This window comes from Electrona antarctica (assembly GCF_951216825.1).
Source record: "Electrona antarctica genome assembly, chromosome: 3".
NCBI lineage: Eukaryota > Metazoa > Chordata > Actinopteri > Myctophiformes > Myctophidae > Electrona > Electrona antarctica.
The window spans coordinates 12,576,571-12,595,965 of record NC_136808.1 but is presented as its reverse complement, the minus strand read 5'-3'; the positions used below and the strand labels follow the sequence as shown (position 1 = coordinate 12,595,965).

At 42.7% G+C, this 19,395-nt stretch overlaps 2 protein-coding genes across 2 annotated transcripts in view; one reads left to right on the top strand and one right to left on the bottom strand.

The window, feature by feature from the left end:
• The window catches only part of immp1l (inner mitochondrial membrane peptidase subunit 1), a 35,861-nt gene extending 22,652 nt beyond the window's left edge, over positions 1 to 13,209 (bottom strand). The window contains exons 1-3 of the mRNA XM_079497294.1: positions 13,109 to 13,209; positions 1,112 to 1,223; positions 192 to 280 (exon numbers count right to left, since the gene is read on the bottom strand). Of these exons, the coding sequence (XP_079353420.1) occupies positions 192 to 280; positions 1,112 to 1,216 (194 nt within the window). The 5' untranslated portion in view covers positions 1,217 to 1,223; positions 13,109 to 13,209. The remainder of the gene's footprint in view (positions 1 to 191; positions 281 to 1,111; positions 1,224 to 13,108) is intronic.
• Positions 13,210 to 13,310: 101 nt separating this feature from the next.
• The window catches only part of elp4 (elongator acetyltransferase complex subunit 4), a 107,907-nt gene continuing 101,822 nt past the window's right edge, over positions 13,311 to 19,395 (top strand). Inside the window, exons 1-2 of the mRNA XM_079496204.1 lie at positions 13,311 to 13,512; positions 15,749 to 15,784. Coding sequence (XP_079352330.1) covers positions 13,320 to 13,512; positions 15,749 to 15,784 — 229 coding nt within the window. The 5' untranslated portion in view covers positions 13,311 to 13,319. The remainder of the gene's footprint in view (positions 13,513 to 15,748; positions 15,785 to 19,395) is intronic.

The window sequence follows — 19,395 nt, the reverse complement described above, 5'->3', positions numbered from 1 at the left end:
GCCTTTTCATGCCTAGAAGGTGCTCGCGCACCACAGGGGATGCACGCCACGCACCACAGTTTGGGAATCCCTGGTCTGCAGTAACTCACAATTTGCATTGTACATTTTGAACAATCATTATCATTTATATTCAGACATTATGATGGATGACATGGACGTGTTTTCTTTGTACACTAAAGAATGAAACTCACTTTTCAATTTTGTAAAGATGGCGACTCAACCTTTCTGAGAAGACCACGTCGTGGTTTACGATGGTGGGCTCCATGGATGGACCGGAGCACTGTGAAGACAGAGGCAGGGTGAAGCACGCCACAGACTGACTGATATAACCCATTTTGACCTGAGATCAGATTCTAAAAATGTCTTCTACATCCTGACAGTTTTCTGAAAAAGCTTGATTGATTGATTGATTGAAAAATGTATTAACAGTTTGCAGAATTACAGTACATTTCAAGCACAAACTCAATACAAAGGCTGTTAACTGTGAGTGGACGACCCAATTAAGCATTACACTTGTTTCCAATAGGGTCCACAATGTTCAATTCATCAAAAACATTTAGAGACGTACAAATAGACACTTCTATATAGACAAAGGACAGAACAGGAATTCATCATAGCTATGTTTCTATGTCAGTCGTTCTTCGATTTTTCAAAAATAGCAGACCTACAAGCTCGTAGCGCGCCACTCGGTGGCGCGCTATGAGCTTGTAGGTCTGCTATTTTTCAATAGCTAAAGCATAACATAATGCTAACACCAAAAGGGGTTCCCGCCCAGAATGGGATAATACAATGCCCATGGTTCTATTTGGATTGGGGTGAACTCATGTATGTTTTTCACAAACAACACATGCAAAAGAAATACGTGCATTTCCATTTTACATTTGATAATAATATCACAAATCTAACAATATAATAAAATAATTGTGTTAACCAACATAGAATCCATATTTTGGGGCAAATTTGTCAAAAAAGTAAAACAAAAACAGCAAAGATACCGGATCTAAACTCAAAACGTATAAAAGGTTAAAGTGCGTATGAAAACGTCCCCCTTTTACTACTTGAATGGCTGTGAATGCCCATTGATGATGCCGTACTTTCGATGAATACTGACCACCACAAACTCTCCGATGTATTCGAAGGCACAGTGGCCGATGCAGCCATACTGGATGGTGTAGCCCACAAAGCCCAGGGTCTTCCACAGCATGTGGCGAAACATTCTCCACCTACAGTCACAAAATGCAATTATTATAGGACTCCAAAAAACATACACAATAGCTCTTCCATGTAGCGTAGGGCTAAGTCCCTTTGCAGGAGGGAGGGGGGGGGGGACATTTCGTAAAGGTGAGGACATGGTTGTCCGAGATGGCCAATTACTCTGCTAGCTAGGGCGGCCGGACGCGACAGTGGCACTTTCCATGGTGTTTCATTCTCGGGGGCTCAGCAGCTAGTTCACACCAGAGTACCTTCCATGACCTTTGATCCCCCACACGAGATGGCCCAATCAACACCTGGCTCACAGGTGACGGACAAAACATGGAAAGCTGCGACACTTCCAGCCAAGCAACTCCACGCTGCCGTCTGCGGCTGATCTCTAACACTGTGCTGCCCGCCGTTCCGTCCCTGCAACCGGAATCATCAGGGTGGTTATCAACTTCTGTCACAGCCATGGAAACACAACGAGGGGGCTTTATTGACCATGTACACACACACACACAGCGGCCTGGACGCAGGCACGCACGCAAGCACGACACACACGCGCGCACACACAGGAACAACAGAAGATAGTGTGTCTTCTGAGCAAACAACCCTGCAACACTCTGGCTATATTGACTTTTACTCAAGCTGCAACCCGCCGGATGGACGGATGGATGGAAGAAAGCAGAGTCAATCTTTACATACTGCCATCATGACACGCACAGCATATTATGCATGAAACGCAACCACAACACATGGCCAGAATGCCAAGGAGGCTAGAATGGATTTGTCAGAGCTATACGTTCAGAGGGTCTCGTCACGTGTAGGGTTGGTTGGGACCCGGGCCGCAACCTGATTCTTTTCCAGACCCGGTATATACCGGGGGTTTTTTATCACACTGTCAGAGCTGGTTACGTGGACTTGACGTCTGCTATACAATATAGTATAGTGGTTCTCAAACGTTTTAATTTCACTCTGAGAGTGTACAAATGGAACCGAATGGACCCATAAGGGTCCAGTTGGTTCCATTTGTACACTCTTAGAGTTACAGTCCTGTAAGGGTCCATTTGGAACGCCCTGTAGGAATCGTTAAAGGGAACCGTTAGGGCAGGGGTGCCCATACTTTTTAGACTTGAGAGCTACTTTCAAAATGACCAGCTCAACCAGATCTACCCACCAAAAATATATATGATCCCATTGCTGAAAATATAGTTACATATTATTAGGCAAACGCTCTTGGAATGGGAAATAGAGGGGGGAAATTGTAGGATTATTTTTGGGTTTTGACCTTCCCTTTTTGCCAATTTTTTTTTTATTCATTTAAATTATATATTTTAGGGGCATGTTGGGGTCTACCTGCACAGCCTGTGTGATCTACTGGTAGATCACGATCTACCTTTTGGGCACCCCTGCGTTAGGGGATCGGACCGTTAAGAGGGAATCGTTACGGAACGGGAATCGTTAAAATCCAACCCCATAGGTCTGTGCACACTAGTAACGAAACGGAGAGGATTAAACGTGTACATGTCAGGAGAAGTTCATATCACACCCAGGTACAGAGTTAGTGCTAGACTTCCAGGCTTTTGGCTTAAGGCCCGTGTGTCCTGCCGGCCGGCCGGTCCACCACAGGGTAATGAAATCTTCTCTTTCTCTCTCTCTCCAGCCCCCATTCCTTCTGTCTCTTTCTCTCTCTCTCCATGCCCACCATCCCTCCTCCCATGGTATTATTAACCAAAGCAAGCGGAGCGGAAACCAAAGCCCCAAATCCTCAGAGCTCTGGGAATGACTTCCCAAAGATGGACACGGATTAGAGCCCCCAACTTCTCCCTCTCCCTCGCTCTCTCTCTGCCCCCACCCACCCACCCACCGACCCCCACCTCCACCTCCTCCTCCCACTGTCTGTCTCCCATTCCGTTTCCCCTGGTCCCCAACAGACTGGGTGTCAGGTGGCTCTCCCTAGCCCTGCCAAAGGTGTTACCCCTAATCCCATTACCCCGTCCACCCCCCCACGACACACATACAGGCATGCACATATGCATCCCCTCACTTTCATCCGTATTCCATAAGGTCTGCCAAGCGTCCATGCACTTATATCAATCTATTCCATAGGCAGCTAACATGATTCATAACTTTAGGCGGCTCCGCCCATTCCCCTTGATGAAAAAAAACCACCAACTCCGTCCTTTCACATTCTGAATATTCAGTTTTTACCCACATTATCATCACTGCGAATGGCAATGCTCAGGCAGGAAGAAAGTCACCAGTTCCCCGGGTCCAGCCGCAGCTTGCTCATGGTCAAGGTCAGGTTTATTAGCATGTCCCAAACTGGGCAATTCATGTTACAGCAGATAATAAAACGCTAAAAACACAGTAAACAATACATAAACAAACAAACAAACATAGACATGAACAGACATAGACATACGACCGTCCTCCCTCCCTCCCTCCCACCCACCCACCCACCGCCTCCATTACTGACGGAACGAATGGAAGGCGTTATTCATGAATGAGAATTTGTCTCTGATATTCCGGATTTAAGGGGTGAGACGTGAGAGCTGTCCGCTCGAATAGAGGGCGCTGTCTTAAGCACTTGCTCGTCATATACATGACTCAGCCAGCTGAATTTGACCCCCTTAACAACCCAGTTAAGGGCATTTTTCTGTTTAACGCCAAGGTTTCCATACCAACAAATAGCAATATAAAAATAACAGACGTCTAAAAATACCAGACTCTACATGAAAGCCCTGTAGAACAGAATCATCAGTGACTCATCATCCACCTGACATGTGGCTAGCTTAGCTTCCTTAAACAGAAGAGGCACTGCTGACCTTTCTTACACACCATCATTCCAGTATTATAGAATCACATTTTCAGACGATTGTCGTTAATTGACCCGAAATATGGTGCTCTCCGGCTCCGCTATGGACCTACAGTATGTACAGACTCATGATTCTTCCTCCAGCTGGTCCGACAATAACACTTCTGGCCCTAGAATACCTCTGTTGGGAAGGTTAATGTGAATCTTAGGTCTGCGCTATAACTCCATTTCTCATCTCCTCCCCGTCCCCCATCCCCCCGTACCTTGGGATCCCCCACACTACTGTTGTGTGTGCTGCTATATCCTTGCTGTAGTGTGTGTGTGTGTGTGTGTGTGTGTGTGCACGCGAGCTGTGAAGCATGATCTGATCTCGCACACCTTCTTCCTTCTCCTGGCCGGTCAAAGGATCAGGGATCTTTCCCCCCCCGGCCCCCTCTGTCCCCATGGCTCTTATTCCCAAAAGGCACAGACAGTGTCCAGCCTCTCTCCCACACAGCTGCCTTCATATCTCTGTTTCAGCCCCCCCCATTCATCATAGGTAGGGAATAGGGATTAGGGGACTTTGCATAACAAGATCACACGGCCAGTGAGTGATATCAAGAGAGAGTCCATATGCAGCCGCCTGGTTTTCCGTGGCACCCTCTGTCATTGATAGTGAGTGTGTGTGTGTGTGTGTGTGTGTGTGTGTGCACGCGTGCATGCAGTGTTCGTAGTCTAGTGTGGCATGGCATGTGCGCGTGCAGCGACAATCATACACAAACTGTGTGTGCGTAAGGCTGTGGTGGCTCATTTGGGATTCAGTATGAAGTGGACGTCCGCGCGCGCGGACACACACACACACACACACACACACACACACACACACACACACACACACACACACACACACACACACACACACACACACACACACACACACACACACACACACACACACACACACACACACACACACACACACACCTGATTGGATCTCTATTACATCCTATGTCCCCTGTGTGTAGAGAGCATGAAACAATCCCCACTATCAGCTACCCTAATACCCTGTGTGTGTGTGTGTGTGTGTGTGTGTGTGTGTGTGTGTGTGTGTGTGTGTGTGTGTGTGTGTGTGTGTTGCATAACGCTATCATCATTAATTGAATGTCGTATTACAGCTGTAAATTAACACAAAAGTCCGAGAGTTAATCCAGGATTACACAGCAAACATGTTCCTGGGAAAACAAAGGCGGCCGCGGTCAGTCTGTCTCTGCAGAACCATCTGTGTCCACTGGCTTCCTGCGGCCACGGCACCGCGCGACAGAGGGGAGGGGGGGGGTGGATCCCAAATGAACGGCTGTCAACCAATGGAACCACCCTATTGTGTGTTTAACACTGTGATCCTCTTGCTAAGGGAAGTCTGTTCGCTCGCACAACACTTGGCAATCACATGACGAGTGAATCAATAAGTCACAATTTATGAATTGTTGATGTGAACAAAACAATGCACAGCAGACAGACCATACATATACCCATCTCCCTCTCTATGTGTGTGTGTGTTGTGTATATACATATATAGTTATACACACACACACACACACACACACACACACATTTGCCTCTTACAATGAATGAACGATTAGTAAAAAGATTGTGAAAATACAAGCTCACAAGAGGTTGTAGTGACCTTGTAGATCGGCTATTTTCACTGTTTTTGCACGCCACCATTGTACAACAAAGTATTTGATTTGATTGTTTTGAAAAGCATTAAAAACCACATGGTTACAACATTTTGGAGATTTACACAAGAAAGTCCAGGGACTTATTTCCATTGAGGCTCTCTCATATTTAAGTGGTTAGACAGACAAATGTATTTAATTTAAAAAAAATCTATTAATTCGACTCATTAATATATTAGGAAATAAAAAAAAGTATCACCAAAACAAGTGCCTCTCGAATATTCAATTAACCTACATGTCATGAGCAGGTCATGAGCAGGTCGGTTTGAGATTCGGACTCTCGGTTTTATATATATATATATATATATATATATATATATATATATATATATATATATAATGTATAGTATGTAGTAGTAATGTGAATGTCTGTTAATCAGGTATCAATGAGGCAGTAACGCAAAAGTAATTGAGATACCGTTGCCCTACCCGTACCCAATGACAGCTCAAACCAACTAAAGAAACAGTATGTAGGCAATGAATGAATGAGATCCACATAAGAATCACTGCTCCAGTGCTCTCTGGAGGTTTGACTCTGCCATTTTGTCGGGGAGCTGCTAATTGATAAACATGCCCAGTCTATTAGAACCACAAAGGGAATCCCAATTCAAACAGCTCACAAGGGCCTTCGCCGTAGTCTCCTTACACCCCTAAATTAGGAAAACATGGGCTGAGAGAGAGCAGGGCCACAGGGGGGCTAAGAGGCTTACAGGCCCCTTGTCAGATATGCTCCTTCTCCCTGAGGATCCCAGATGGAAGGGAGTCTGGAGGAGGAGGCAGCGTATTCCCAACCTCTGATGTCTTCCCCCGGACAGCAGAAGGCAGTGGAGGGTGCATTGGACATCATGCGGGCCTGTTGTGTGCAGAGCTTGATTTGATCGTAATGTGTGTGAGCTATAAAAAAGGAGGGGGACGTATGGCAACTCGGGGGACGGGGTGTCCCTTTGCAACTATCGGTTCAATCAAATATAATCCCGCTGATTTAGATACAGACACCTGGCTAGATGAAGAGTGACAGATGTAAAAAGTCCCATTCACAGACTGCAACATCTAAAACCCCCATCTCTTCTAGGCTTTGCTCTCTGGCGAAGGCTTAATTGAAGCGACTTATCTCCACATTGCTCTTTTCATTGTGTTGCTAACGGCAACACAGCCGTGAAACAGCTGAGCAGAGTTACTATTTGAGGAGCCAGGGTTTAAACCTGCAATCAATGGGTCAGCCGGACCAAATAATAGCCAAGTGATATGAATACAACTGCTATGAACTGAAAAGGAAGTGTGTGGGCTGACTGCCGTCCCCTGACAATTACATAGAATGGAAAAATCAGCAACTAAGCTTTATTGTATTGACCGTAGGTGCATGTGTGTGTGGTGGTGCTGCTGGCACGGTGTCGAGAGAGTTGACAGATCTTATCGGGGCCTTGTATTGGTTTCACAAAAGAGTTTACGTCTGGGCCTGGTCAGCCCAGAACAAAGCCTAATATAGATCAACAACACCAAGCTAATGACAGCCACCTCAAGTCTTAACATTTTGGAAGACTAGGGAGCCGGCATACTGGTCATTTTATGCTTAACGTCCATTTTATTTATAGTATATGAGACATATCTGACAGGCTAAGCTAAACAATGGTCTGAGCAGCTGCTCAGACAAAATATAGCTATAGTCATCTGGACGTTTGCTACAGTAAATGAAAATAGCCAAAGCCCTAAGTCAAAATTAGCAAGAATGCCCTGAACAAAAAGCAATCCTAACCTTATTGTACTTTCACCCTCAGAATATTATGTTTCCTTTCAGCGCTAACAAAACAAACGCGGTGCACGTTGATGGAAATCTCGCATCCCCCGGACACAAGCATTCTATCCCCCGGACACAAGCATTCTACGGCTCCTCCGAGGTCCACGGTTCTGGCCACGTTAGACTAGAGAAACTATAACAATGTGAACAGGAAAACCCTGACATGTTTTGACTGGGGGCATTATATAGCACAATCAGATAAGTGGATCGATAAAAACTGACACAACAGAAAAAATATACAGGGACAGATGACACATTGAAGAGAAAGAAAAAAAGAGAGAGAAAATGTGTTATTTCTTTGCTATTACGTTACCATGTTTACACTAACATTGAATGGGAGCCACACAGCCCGGGGATGGCGGGGGAGTTAAATTGGGTTTTTTTCAGACATATAGTAGTCCAGTGAAAAATGAGTACTGTACAACGGAAGCGGTAGAATTCCCGTCCACTGTACTCCAGTAGCCCACACACTGCCCCGTGCTCAAGCAGGATAACCCCCAGTCTGAGATGCAGGCCAAGTCGGAGCCTCTTGTTTGTCTCTTAACCCATTTTGGACTGAGGTCGATTTTTAAAAAAAAGGCTTCTAAATCCTGACATTTTTCTGAAAAACCTATGTTTCTATGTCAGTGCGGTTCTCAACCTTTTTCATGTCAAGGACCCCCAGAATGATCTCTATTGGGCCACGGACCCCCATCTCAAAATATGTAGTTCCAGGGACACCCCCAGAAGCAAATATTTTAGTTAAAAATGTTCGCTCTGAAATATATATATTCAATGACACATTTTAACGATTTTTCAAAAATAGCAGACCTACAAGCTCATAGCGCGCCACTCGGTGGCGCGCTATGAGCTTGTAGATCTGCTATTTTTCAATAGCTAAAGCATAACATAATGCTAACACCAAAAGGGGTTCCCGCCCAGAAGGGGTTAAGGCTTTCCACAATGCCCACTGTTGTCAGTCGCGATATATTCCCTGGGTCTCCTGTCACTGCGTGTAAAACTCAAAAGCGCTGTCAAAACAACAGGACTGCCTCTGCTGAGAGCGTTGGTAAAGTGAGCAGTTGGGCTATTGCTTCCTCTGGAGGGAGCGTTACTGTACGTACGGTACGGTCCCTGTGTGCTGCTGCCTCAGCCCTGTAGGCCCGTGGCTCACATGAGGATACTCTGAGCCATCAACTATTAACCCATTTAGGCCTGACGTCAACATTTAAAAAATGTCTTCAAAATCCTGACAGTTTTCTGAAAAACCTTATGTTTCTGTAATCAGTGGTGCTCAATATTTCATGTCAAGGACCCCAAAAATGATATGTAATATGCCTCCGCCCCCCCCCCCCCATCTGAAAATATGTTGTTCCAGGGACCCCCCCAGACGCAAAGATTTTAGTTAAAATGTTCACTCTGTAATAATATATTCAAAGATTTGAGGCACATTTTCACGATTTTTCAAAAATAGCAGACCTACAAGTGTATAGTGCGGCACTCGGTGCCGCGCTATGAGCTTGTAGATCTGCTATTTTTCAATAGCTAAAGTAGAACATAATGCTTTAAAACACCAAAAGGGGTTCCCGCCCAAAATGGGTTAACCCAACTATAGCCGCCAGGATTCATTAATAAATTCCATGTAATTCACGCCAGGATTTTCCCCACGTTCAACTCGTATTTTGAAGAGCCAAAACCCGCGACCGGATGTTACAAATGTTACTTACACTGTGTGTGTGTGTGTGGTCGCATCAGCTTCCGGCCTCGCGTTTGGTGACAAGAAAGCCCGATCGCGAGGATTACAGCGTCTGCTATGGGCCGTGGAATAAACCTTGTTTTGACCAGAAACGCCATCCTGGACAAGGGATTGAAGATAAATGCGCTTGAAAGAAGCAGATAAGAGTTAAGAGTTATGTTGTCAACCATTGCTGTTGACAACATCAGCTAACCAACCCAATGCTAATGTAAGTTAGTATTATGACTTGATCAATCATAAGCACTGTAAAAGACCAATTGCTGTATGTCATCTACGGCAATGGCGCCAAGTGTGGTATTTTTTAATTAACGTAGATCTATGGCATTAGTAAGAGGGTTAATCAGGATAAATTCCACCTATATATTGAAAATACGTTTTTCACACGTTTAGACGATATCCGTGGTCATCATATGGGCATACCTAACAATGGATGCCAAACAAATGGGCAAATTCTCATTTGTGTGTGTTTTTATATCAAAAGTCCATAAAAAATATGTTTTATTACTTCCTGAAAACAAAAACGTGCTGCGTGATGACGTGTCGAGGCCCACATCGATAAAAGCCAATAAAAATTAAGCTCACCCGTTTAATTCCCCATATCTCCGCATCCGTCCAGCACAGGCTGCACAGCTGCTACTGATTACAGAAATCTTCCGTTTTTATTCCCATTCAAGATAACATCCAGAAAGTGTATTACTCGGTTTCAACTTAATCACCACGCTAAAATATGTATCAGAGAAAAGAGAAAACGTTATAGGGTAGAAATAAGCCACATAAACTGGTACAGCTGGCCGACAATCTGATTTGTAAACAAACACACGCCATGTGTAGTGGTGTAGCATAGCTACCGCAACTAGCTACCGCAACTTGAAACCGGTTTAAACTTCAAAATAAAATGTCCACCATTTCCGTTGCACTACGCCTTTAAGTGCCGGCAGATATTTGACGTCACTCTGACTCAGACATAACCAACCCATAAACAAACAAACCCCATATATAGGTAGAGCGACAGTTACGTCACATTGATTGATCCAGACATAACCATACACAAACCCTGTGATACGCCATATAGGCATGTCACTATGGCTCAGAGCCTCAGAAATAACTATAAACAAACTATATGCCCATATGTAGGCATAACATAAATGGAGGTCCAGAAACACAGATCCGACCAATATGCATGCACATGATGTGTACATATATGTATGGGACAGGCCGACTCGGTGCGCGCATTGGCAACTGGATTCGAGTTGTTCAGGAAATGTGGTTGTCCAGAACCGCCGATCCAACCCATGCATAGGGTCATATATGGGCATGGCAATATACAGGGTATGGGCGATATTATTGGCTACATTGAATGGTAGAGTGACTGATGTTAGTCTGCTCAAACGTTACTCTTTTACCTGCTTTTTACTAACACTAACTTTTTACAAAGATGCCCAGAACATCGGGATGAACCTGTGTAGTTTATGGCTGCTCCAACATTCAACTTTGGAGAGAAACGAAGAAAAAAAAATACACTGCGGTGGCTGAGACCAGAGCCATAGAGTAATGTTTGAGACGATACCCAATCTTTCTGTTGTATGAAGTATGAACTAGGGATGTGAAAAAAAGTCGAAAATCAACTCGGTTTTCGACTAAAATTAAAGCTATAATAATGATGTAAATTTATATATTTTCGAATATTAAAAATAATAAAGTAATGGTTGAGACCCCAAAATCGACTCGATTTTCTACTCATGCTCACTCAAAAAAGTATCAGTCGAAAAATCGTTTTTATTATTATTATTTTTTTTTGTAATGGCTTGTTATGAAACGTTATAAAAAATATTTTCCAAATGGGAGAGGTACGTGTATGTGTGTATGTGACACTGCTGTGCTGCTGCTTTCCGTGTTTATGTGAACACAAACATTGGCTTGTGATTGGCTGATCACCCCATAGTGATGATTTGATTGGCTGAGCAAAGTACAAAAGTGAGGGCAGAAAAGAGAAGACGCCAAAAGTGATTGGCCGGAATGACTTTTGTGATGATTTGATTGGCTGAGCACGGAATGTGAAGTATGATTATGTATGATGATAAGAGCGCCCCTCACGTCACACGAGTGTGATTTTGTATAATCTTTTTGACCTAATTTGAACACAATCAACAGCCAGGAGGAGGCCTTGTCAGGGCCTCAAACCCAATACAGCGGTGAACAGTCGACGCCAGCATCCTCACTTCCCGCATTCACACACCAATGGTGGCAAGCTCACACCGACCAACTCATTGGAGGCAATGTAGGGTTCAGTGTCTTGCCCAAGGACACTTCATCATGTAGACAGGAGCCGGGATTCGAACCGCCGACCCAGGGATCATTGGATGACCTGCTCTACCTCCTGAGCCACAGCCACCCACGATACTATATTCTGCACTAAGATGATATACTTATTGTATTTACTGTAATTGATGACCTAGTTGTTACTATTACATAACACTATGTACACAACATAAAAATGTACACTATGTTTGCTTTCATTCATGTTATGTAGCCTACTATGTTTGCATTCATTTCAACAGAATCGCAGTTTCTCTGTACATATATATAGCGTAAAATATAAAATAGTTTATTAGTATTAGTATTAATTAAAGCAAACAGAATAGAATACAACTAAAGAGAAATCTAGGGGACTTTACATTTGTGTGGTCTGTTCTCAAATTTGTCAAGAATAAAACACGGACTGGCTCGACTTTACATCTCTGAACTACTGCATGCAAAGCCAAACATAAGTTCTCTCAGGTCCTCTGATAAAGGCCTTCTGTCTATTCCAACAACTAGACTCAAAACAAAGGGTGGCCGTGCATATGCAGTTGTTGCCCCGACTTTGTGGAATGCCCTGCCCTTTGAGCTAAAGAATGCAGTCTGTCGACGGTTTTAAGAACTTGTTAAAAACGTATTTATTTCATCAGCACTTTTTTTTATGTATTTTTACTTGAATTATTTGCATTTCAATGTTTTACCTGTTGTTTGTTTCATGCCCTTGTTTTAACATGATTGTTTTACCTTGTTGTACAGCACTTTGTAACATTGTTTCGAAGGTGCTCTATAAATAAAATTGACTTACTTACTTACTTACTTACTAAAACGAAAAGGCCAAGAACACACACCTATTTACTCAATGTTATTCTCTGACACCGTTACACTACACCATTTCTCATCCCTGTGTAGCCTAGATATTTTTTATATTCATTTAAGATATGAGATCTTCAGACCTGGTTTGTGTCTGTCAACCTACTGCATGCTGATTCACTGATTGATAGTGTCAGGTTGTGCCTCAAGTTTTGAAATGTTTAATGCAGTGAATTAGAACTGGTTCTCAACATGGGTCCAGGTGGTCCTAGGGGTTTAGGAACCAAATGGACCCTCGTACAGGTCTGTAAATCTGAGTGTACAAATTGATTGATTGATATGAATTCATTAACAGATCGGAGAATTACAGTATACATTTCAAGCACAACTCAATAGTCAATACAAAACAACAACAAATAGTCTCCGAGTGAGAGTAGCAGCATTCAAGCATTTAATTGTGGCAAATTAGTATAACGTGCGGTTCTGTGGCATACATTCATTGATATAAAACCGGGGGGGAGCTATCTTGAAATTAAAAGTGCTTACAATCACGGTATTAGAAAGGTCATATCAGATCAGAGTCAGGCTATCTTTCTCGATAATATGGGATTCCTGGTTGATATTACATATTAGTTCGTTATTGTGTAGGTGGTATACTTATACAGATCATAAGGACTACAACAGGAATAATTGTCCATCTTACTCATGTATATCTAATCTATTAAACATATGTTATTACTCACCACCAGACAGTTCACCCGGCTTTACCTCGTATGCAGCACCATAATGACAGGCGACAGCTCCTTGGTCGGTCGCATCCTAACGCTCCCTGCGCTCATTGGTCGAGTGCGAGTAAGCCGCCTTCCGATTGGTCGCCCACGTTCCAAAACATCAACATCAAGCGTTAGCACGTTGCTTCCTCTTCCTCCTCCTCCTCCTCAGCAGTGTAGTGTCATGGCGGCTCCCATGGACAATGTGGGGATGAAACAGAAACCTCCTCCTGCAGTTGTTGAACGTTCAACGATGCCGACTAGTTTTCAGAAGAAGACAAGAAGCAAGTTAGTTTCTATTCCCGGCACCAGGCTGTCGGTTCAAAACGGACAGTTAATAGTTTCGACGGGTGTCACGTCGCTCGACTATTTGATAGGTCAGTGTTGTGGTTGTTGTTATCTGCTGGTTAGCGTGTAGCCATGTATAATTGTATATGCAGCATGTATATTTATTTAGCCCAATGGTTCTCAAACCTATACCTTTACGTTTTTAAGGACCCACATAACTGTGAGACTCATTTATTGACCCCATAATAACCTCATTTGTACATAGAGTTACAGACCTGTAGGGTCCATTTGGAACCCCACAAAAGGCACCCTGCAGGGTCACTGACTGCACCCCACTTTGAGAACCGTGAAACACTGATTTAGACAAACAATATCAGCTGTTTAGCTATGCTTTGTGTGGTCTGCATTGATAATACCGTACAAAAAAGAGACGTATACATCACATTATCTGTCAACTCAAAATAAACCCCTTTTCTCCACTGATGTGGAATGTCTGTCACTGTGTTTTTTGCGAGTGCTTTTGGAAGACAAGCTCTACTTGAATGGTCAAGTTCATGACATTCAAAATTTGGCCAAGACCATTTTATAGACTGTAGTTTTGCTCTTTCAACGTATATGTCGTTCTCAAAGTGGGGCCCGGATGAGTGGGTCCCAAATGGAGTGTATGTGTATGAATATGAATTCATACACTCAAACTAAGTTTTGGGGGTCCTTGAAATCAAAACGTTTGTGTCCCAATATGACATTGGGTATAAACAGGCATACCAGTATTGTTTATAATCATCCTGTTTATATAATCATTCTGTGAGCTGTAGACAACCAATATAAGGCAACATTTCCCAAATTTCATCATGCTTGAAATGAAATGAATTTACCCAGGGTATCTGGGCTAAGCTCAAGAACTTGTTTCCAGCCAGGCCCTGCTCATAGAACACATTTCATCGTAGTGGTTCAATGCCTTGTTCAAGGGCACTTCAGCGGTGGTAATTTTAACGTGTCGGACCGCTGATTCGAACTGGCGACCTTCCGGTATCAAGACCGATCCGCTATCCGTTCGGCCACCGCTGCCACCGCTTTAAGTAGCATGTGTCTGTGACAATTGTGACATGTCAAACTAGGGGGTTTTCATGATTCTGAATCCATTCCAAGCATTAGTTTTGCATGAAAAACACTCCTTGGCCTAAATTCGGCCATAGCCACTTGCCAAAATGTGCCCAAATGTGCTGACCTCATCACATTTGTGATGACGGCTATGGCCGTTTTTAGGCCAAGGAGTGTTTTTCGTGCAACACAAATGCTTGGAATTGATTCAGAATCATGAAAACCTCCAAGTTTGACATGTCACAATTGTCACATGCTATTTAAAGCATGATAACATTTGGGAAATTTTCCCTTATATTGGTTGTCTATGGTGCAAAAATGTCCGTAACTTTTCTTCGCAATGTTTTCGGCAGAGCAGGCCTCTCATTCTGTGGACCTTAATGACCAAGTGAATAGAGAAAACGCAAATTAAATGTATGGCATGACATTAAAACAGTTGAGCTTTTGGGCCTGTGGCTCCCCGGCTATAGGGAACATGATAATGGAACATGTGTCATGTAGTTTGTCGAGCCTCCAGATTTGACGTCATTACTTTACATTATTGATAATATTATTTTCTATGATATGCTAATGAAATCAATACATGTATACAGTAGGTATTGTGTGGGAGTGTCAGTGTATCTTGTCACAGTGAGACCGAATCCTATCAACCTTGACTGATGTTCAATCTCTCACTGTACTATTCTTCATAATTGTCACACATAATTATGGATCCAGTTGTAATATTGACAATTGTCATCTTCAATCAACAGCATGTTTTTTGTTTTGCTGATATATTGTCAAATATGGTTTGAAAGGTGTTTGGCATTGAACATTGGAACATCAAATTATATATTTCTTCTGTCTATATAAATTGCCCAGGTCAGATCATGATAAATAACTGACACTGTAGTGTACAGACATACCGGTACACTTGACTGTACACAGACACTGTTACAGTGTCATGACAATGAATAACTACACTTACCATATCTTTAAGCACAATATTAAATAGTAGGCCTATGTATATATCACTTGTATGAAGCCACACCATAGCTTATAATTATGGTATATCAAAATCTTATTTTTTATTATGTTGTTCACCAGTCACTGAAACTAGCTGTGACTCACTATCAAAATTGCATTCATTGAAAAGGTACATACATTTTTATTTAACCTAAAATAACCTGTCTAATGATAAATAAACATCTCTTTGTTATGTTTCTCTATTTTGTGTTGGTGCAGGTGGTGGGCTAGCAGTTGGATCAGTACTTCTCATAGGTGAGCCTGAAAATGATCTCTAAACTATCCTGTTTCATTTTACGCATTTAGAAATGAGGGTCTGACATAATAGCCGCAATTTGCAACACTAGCATTTTTTTTAAATAATGGGTTGAATCTAGAGTGTTGTCAAGAAATTGTTGGTGATTATTTTTCGAAGTGTTGGAGTTTGGAAGTGCTCGTCGAAGTCACTGAACCAAAGACGTCTCAGACTCTTTTAATGTGCCATTATGGCTGTGTTTTGTCTCACCCATGTTCGCTCGCTCGCTCGCCTAGCTAACACCGTCTAACACCTTTTTCAAATTTGGACATAATGCAGGAGGCAGCAGCAGCACGATGCGTTGATGTAAACGAGTGCTTCCAAACGCAACAATTTCTTGACAGAAAGTAGCTCATAACATGTCTACGGTTGATTTTTATGAAACAACAAACACTTATTTTATTTTATTTTTTATAGACCAATAGATAACCTTGTTTGTAGTTTCTTTTGAAGGAGGTTTATCATAGAAGAAAACCGTAACACCATCAATACACATCAATACATTGTCCATTCACAGCTTCTGGCGTACAGTATACTGTAGCATATTGTCACTGTCAGGCAGATACCTTCTATGTCCAAAACCGTACTTTTCAGGAAATGGAAAAAAAATAACCTGTGTTCCAATGGAGCCAATGTAGTTGTCATTTAATTACCAGCTCATAATTATTTTAATTGGTTAAATATCCATAGAACCCACAGCGTTGAATGAATGCAATCCACTGTGCTTTGGAAAATGGCCAGTAGTAGTAGTAGTAGAGTGACAATATACCACAAGTCATAGGAAATGTCTTTGTTTGAGACAAATACATTGTTTAGTTGTTGTCTCCACCAGGCCAAAGGCATTGGGAGAGAGTATGTTTTGTACTCCGTCCGTCCGTGTGTCCGTCCGTCTGTTACCAGCTAATCTCCGGCACCGCTGGCCCGATCCATGCCAAACTTTGCACACACACTCCATAGATGCCAACGATGAACCTCTGCCCCAAATTTTCCAGAACGGCCTGTTATAGCGCCACCAGGAGGCCGACTTTTGTAAAACACATTTTTTGCTATTACTCCTCCAAACATCCTGCACATCGTTACACACTATCTCTATAGTCATGTGCTCAAGCCGGATCTGTCCGATATTTCATATTCCATCCTAATTGGTTTTCAGGTTTGCAGGACTGGCCCGTTTTGAACAAAAAGCATGAACGCAGCGTGCAATTTCCGTGAAATCTTTCACGCACTTTCCTACTAGGCTGCGGAATATATCCCACCCTTTTCACATTGCCCTGTTAGAGCGCCACCAACAGGTGGATTTTTGAAAAACAAATTTTTGGAGCAAGATGCCTCAAATCATCCATCAAAGGCATAAGAACAATTGGCACCCTTTTCACATTGGCCTATTATAGCGCCACCAGGAGGCCACAACCTGACCTGGCCTGGTGGAGACCTGTGCCCCGAGGGGCACTTTTTCTAGTTTTGAATGTTTCACTCTAGAATACTTGGCATCTAGAAACTGATGTATTCAACAGCCTTCGTTCCTGTTCTGTTTAATTATGATTTTTTAATACCCAATATGTAATACTTTTCATTACGATGTGTATCTTTCCCAGGAGGAAATGTGAATCTAATATATATTATTAATATAGGCCTATATGTATTTTTCATTATGATACCAGTAAGACGCCTGAAAATGAATTCTGTACTGGCCATATAAGGAGTGTGTCTTGAGTGTACAGGGTTTGATGAGGTCAGATCAACATATGGAATGTCAGAACAGGTGAGATCCATACAGTATATGGAGATCTAAGGGTGGTAGCGGGGACATTCTCTTGAGTGTACAGGGTTTGATGAGTTTCGATGAGTTTTCGCCAGCCGATTCACCCGTTATCACTGTATTAAATATACGAAATCAACTGTTATCAGGACGTTGGAATACGGCCAATATGGCCATACTGGCATACTAGACATTGTGGTGTTTGGCTGTATTCCTCCGGACTGCACGCATGCAGGGTGGTCCAGACATAGCCTGGTCAAGGACTCCCCCTGCTGAACGTGTCATTTCCAACTCTATAGAGCGTCGCAGTCCCGCCTCCTACCAGGGACCAGGAAATTATTCTCCGTTCATTTTCCTCATAGACATTTCAGAAAGTATTTATTTAAAGACGTTTACGCCGTGGACAAAGCCAACTCGAGTCGTGACAAATCATGACAACAAACAAATTTTTTGGGGCCGAAAAAATAATTAGAAAGAAGAAAAAAACGGCAGGTTACAACACTTTTTTTGTTGTTTTTCTTCTTTGTAATTATTTGTTTGGTCCAAAATATTTTTGTGTTGTCATGAGTTGTCACGACTCGAGTTGGCTTTGTCCGCGGTGTAACCGTCTTTAAATAAATACTTGTTGAAATGTCTATGGGAAAAATGCATTGGGATTCATTTCCTGGTCCCTGGTAGGAGGCGGGACTGCGACACTCTATTGTCGGCGCATGGAAACTAGGGGCTACTAATATATACTATTCTCTGCCTATCGGGACGTAACTCGGAGTCGGGTCTGGTGGCGCCTCACTCGGCAGTGGCTCACGTGGCTCAAGGCCACCAGACACGGCGCGCCTCCGTCATTGACATCAGTGACACAAAAAGCAAACGCTCCCATAGTTTCTCTTCCGGATTTCCCGGTATCACATACTGGGGGTATTTCTAAGGTGCTGATTACGAACATTATCGGGTGATAACAGTTGAATGGGGTGGTTTTCGGGCACGAATAACTTTGGGGCAGGCCCGTCTAGAGTTTGAAATTTGAATGGTATAAGTAAAAAGGGAGACATCAAAGAGGAAGGATGGATGGGGAAGGATCAACATGGAATGTTAGAACAGGTTCTAACACATACAGTATCGCAATTATATTATGGCCTAAACCATGTCGACATTGATTATACTGTACAAAAATGTTTTGTAAACATTTCACCATGTCAAATTTGACAACAACGCTAGAACCGCCGAATACTTATTTGTCACTCCCTACTAGTGAATTGGTACTAAGGTTCATTCTGAGAAACGGACAGGCAGACTTCAGTTTACACAGCCACCACCTGCCCTTTTTGAAGACAATGGACTCACGCAGATACTAAAGATAAGCCTTATCAACTGGGGGTGAAAAGGTCTTTGTTGAATATCTACAACCGCACGTATTTTCCATGTTGTGTGCACGCCGGCTATGTAATAAACGATTGGATGCTTCATTGTAGCCATGCACGAGTTCAGTGCTCAAATTGGCAGTGGTGGAAAAAGTACGTACTCAAATGTTTTACTTAAGTAAAAGTATCAATTACTGCAATGTAGATGTACTCCGTTACAAGTAGAAGTCCCATATTCAAAATGTGCTCAAGTAAAAGTACAAAAGTATAAGTACTCATTGTGCGGAATGTCTCGTGTCTACGTTTTCAAATGTATAATAATCTTTTGAAAATGGCCGATCTACAAGCTCACAAAGTGTCGTTTCGAGACACATTGTGAGCTTGTAGATCGGCTATTTTCAAATGTCCGAAATGTGTATAGGGCTGAAGTATAATGTATGTTTTGTAGTGATGG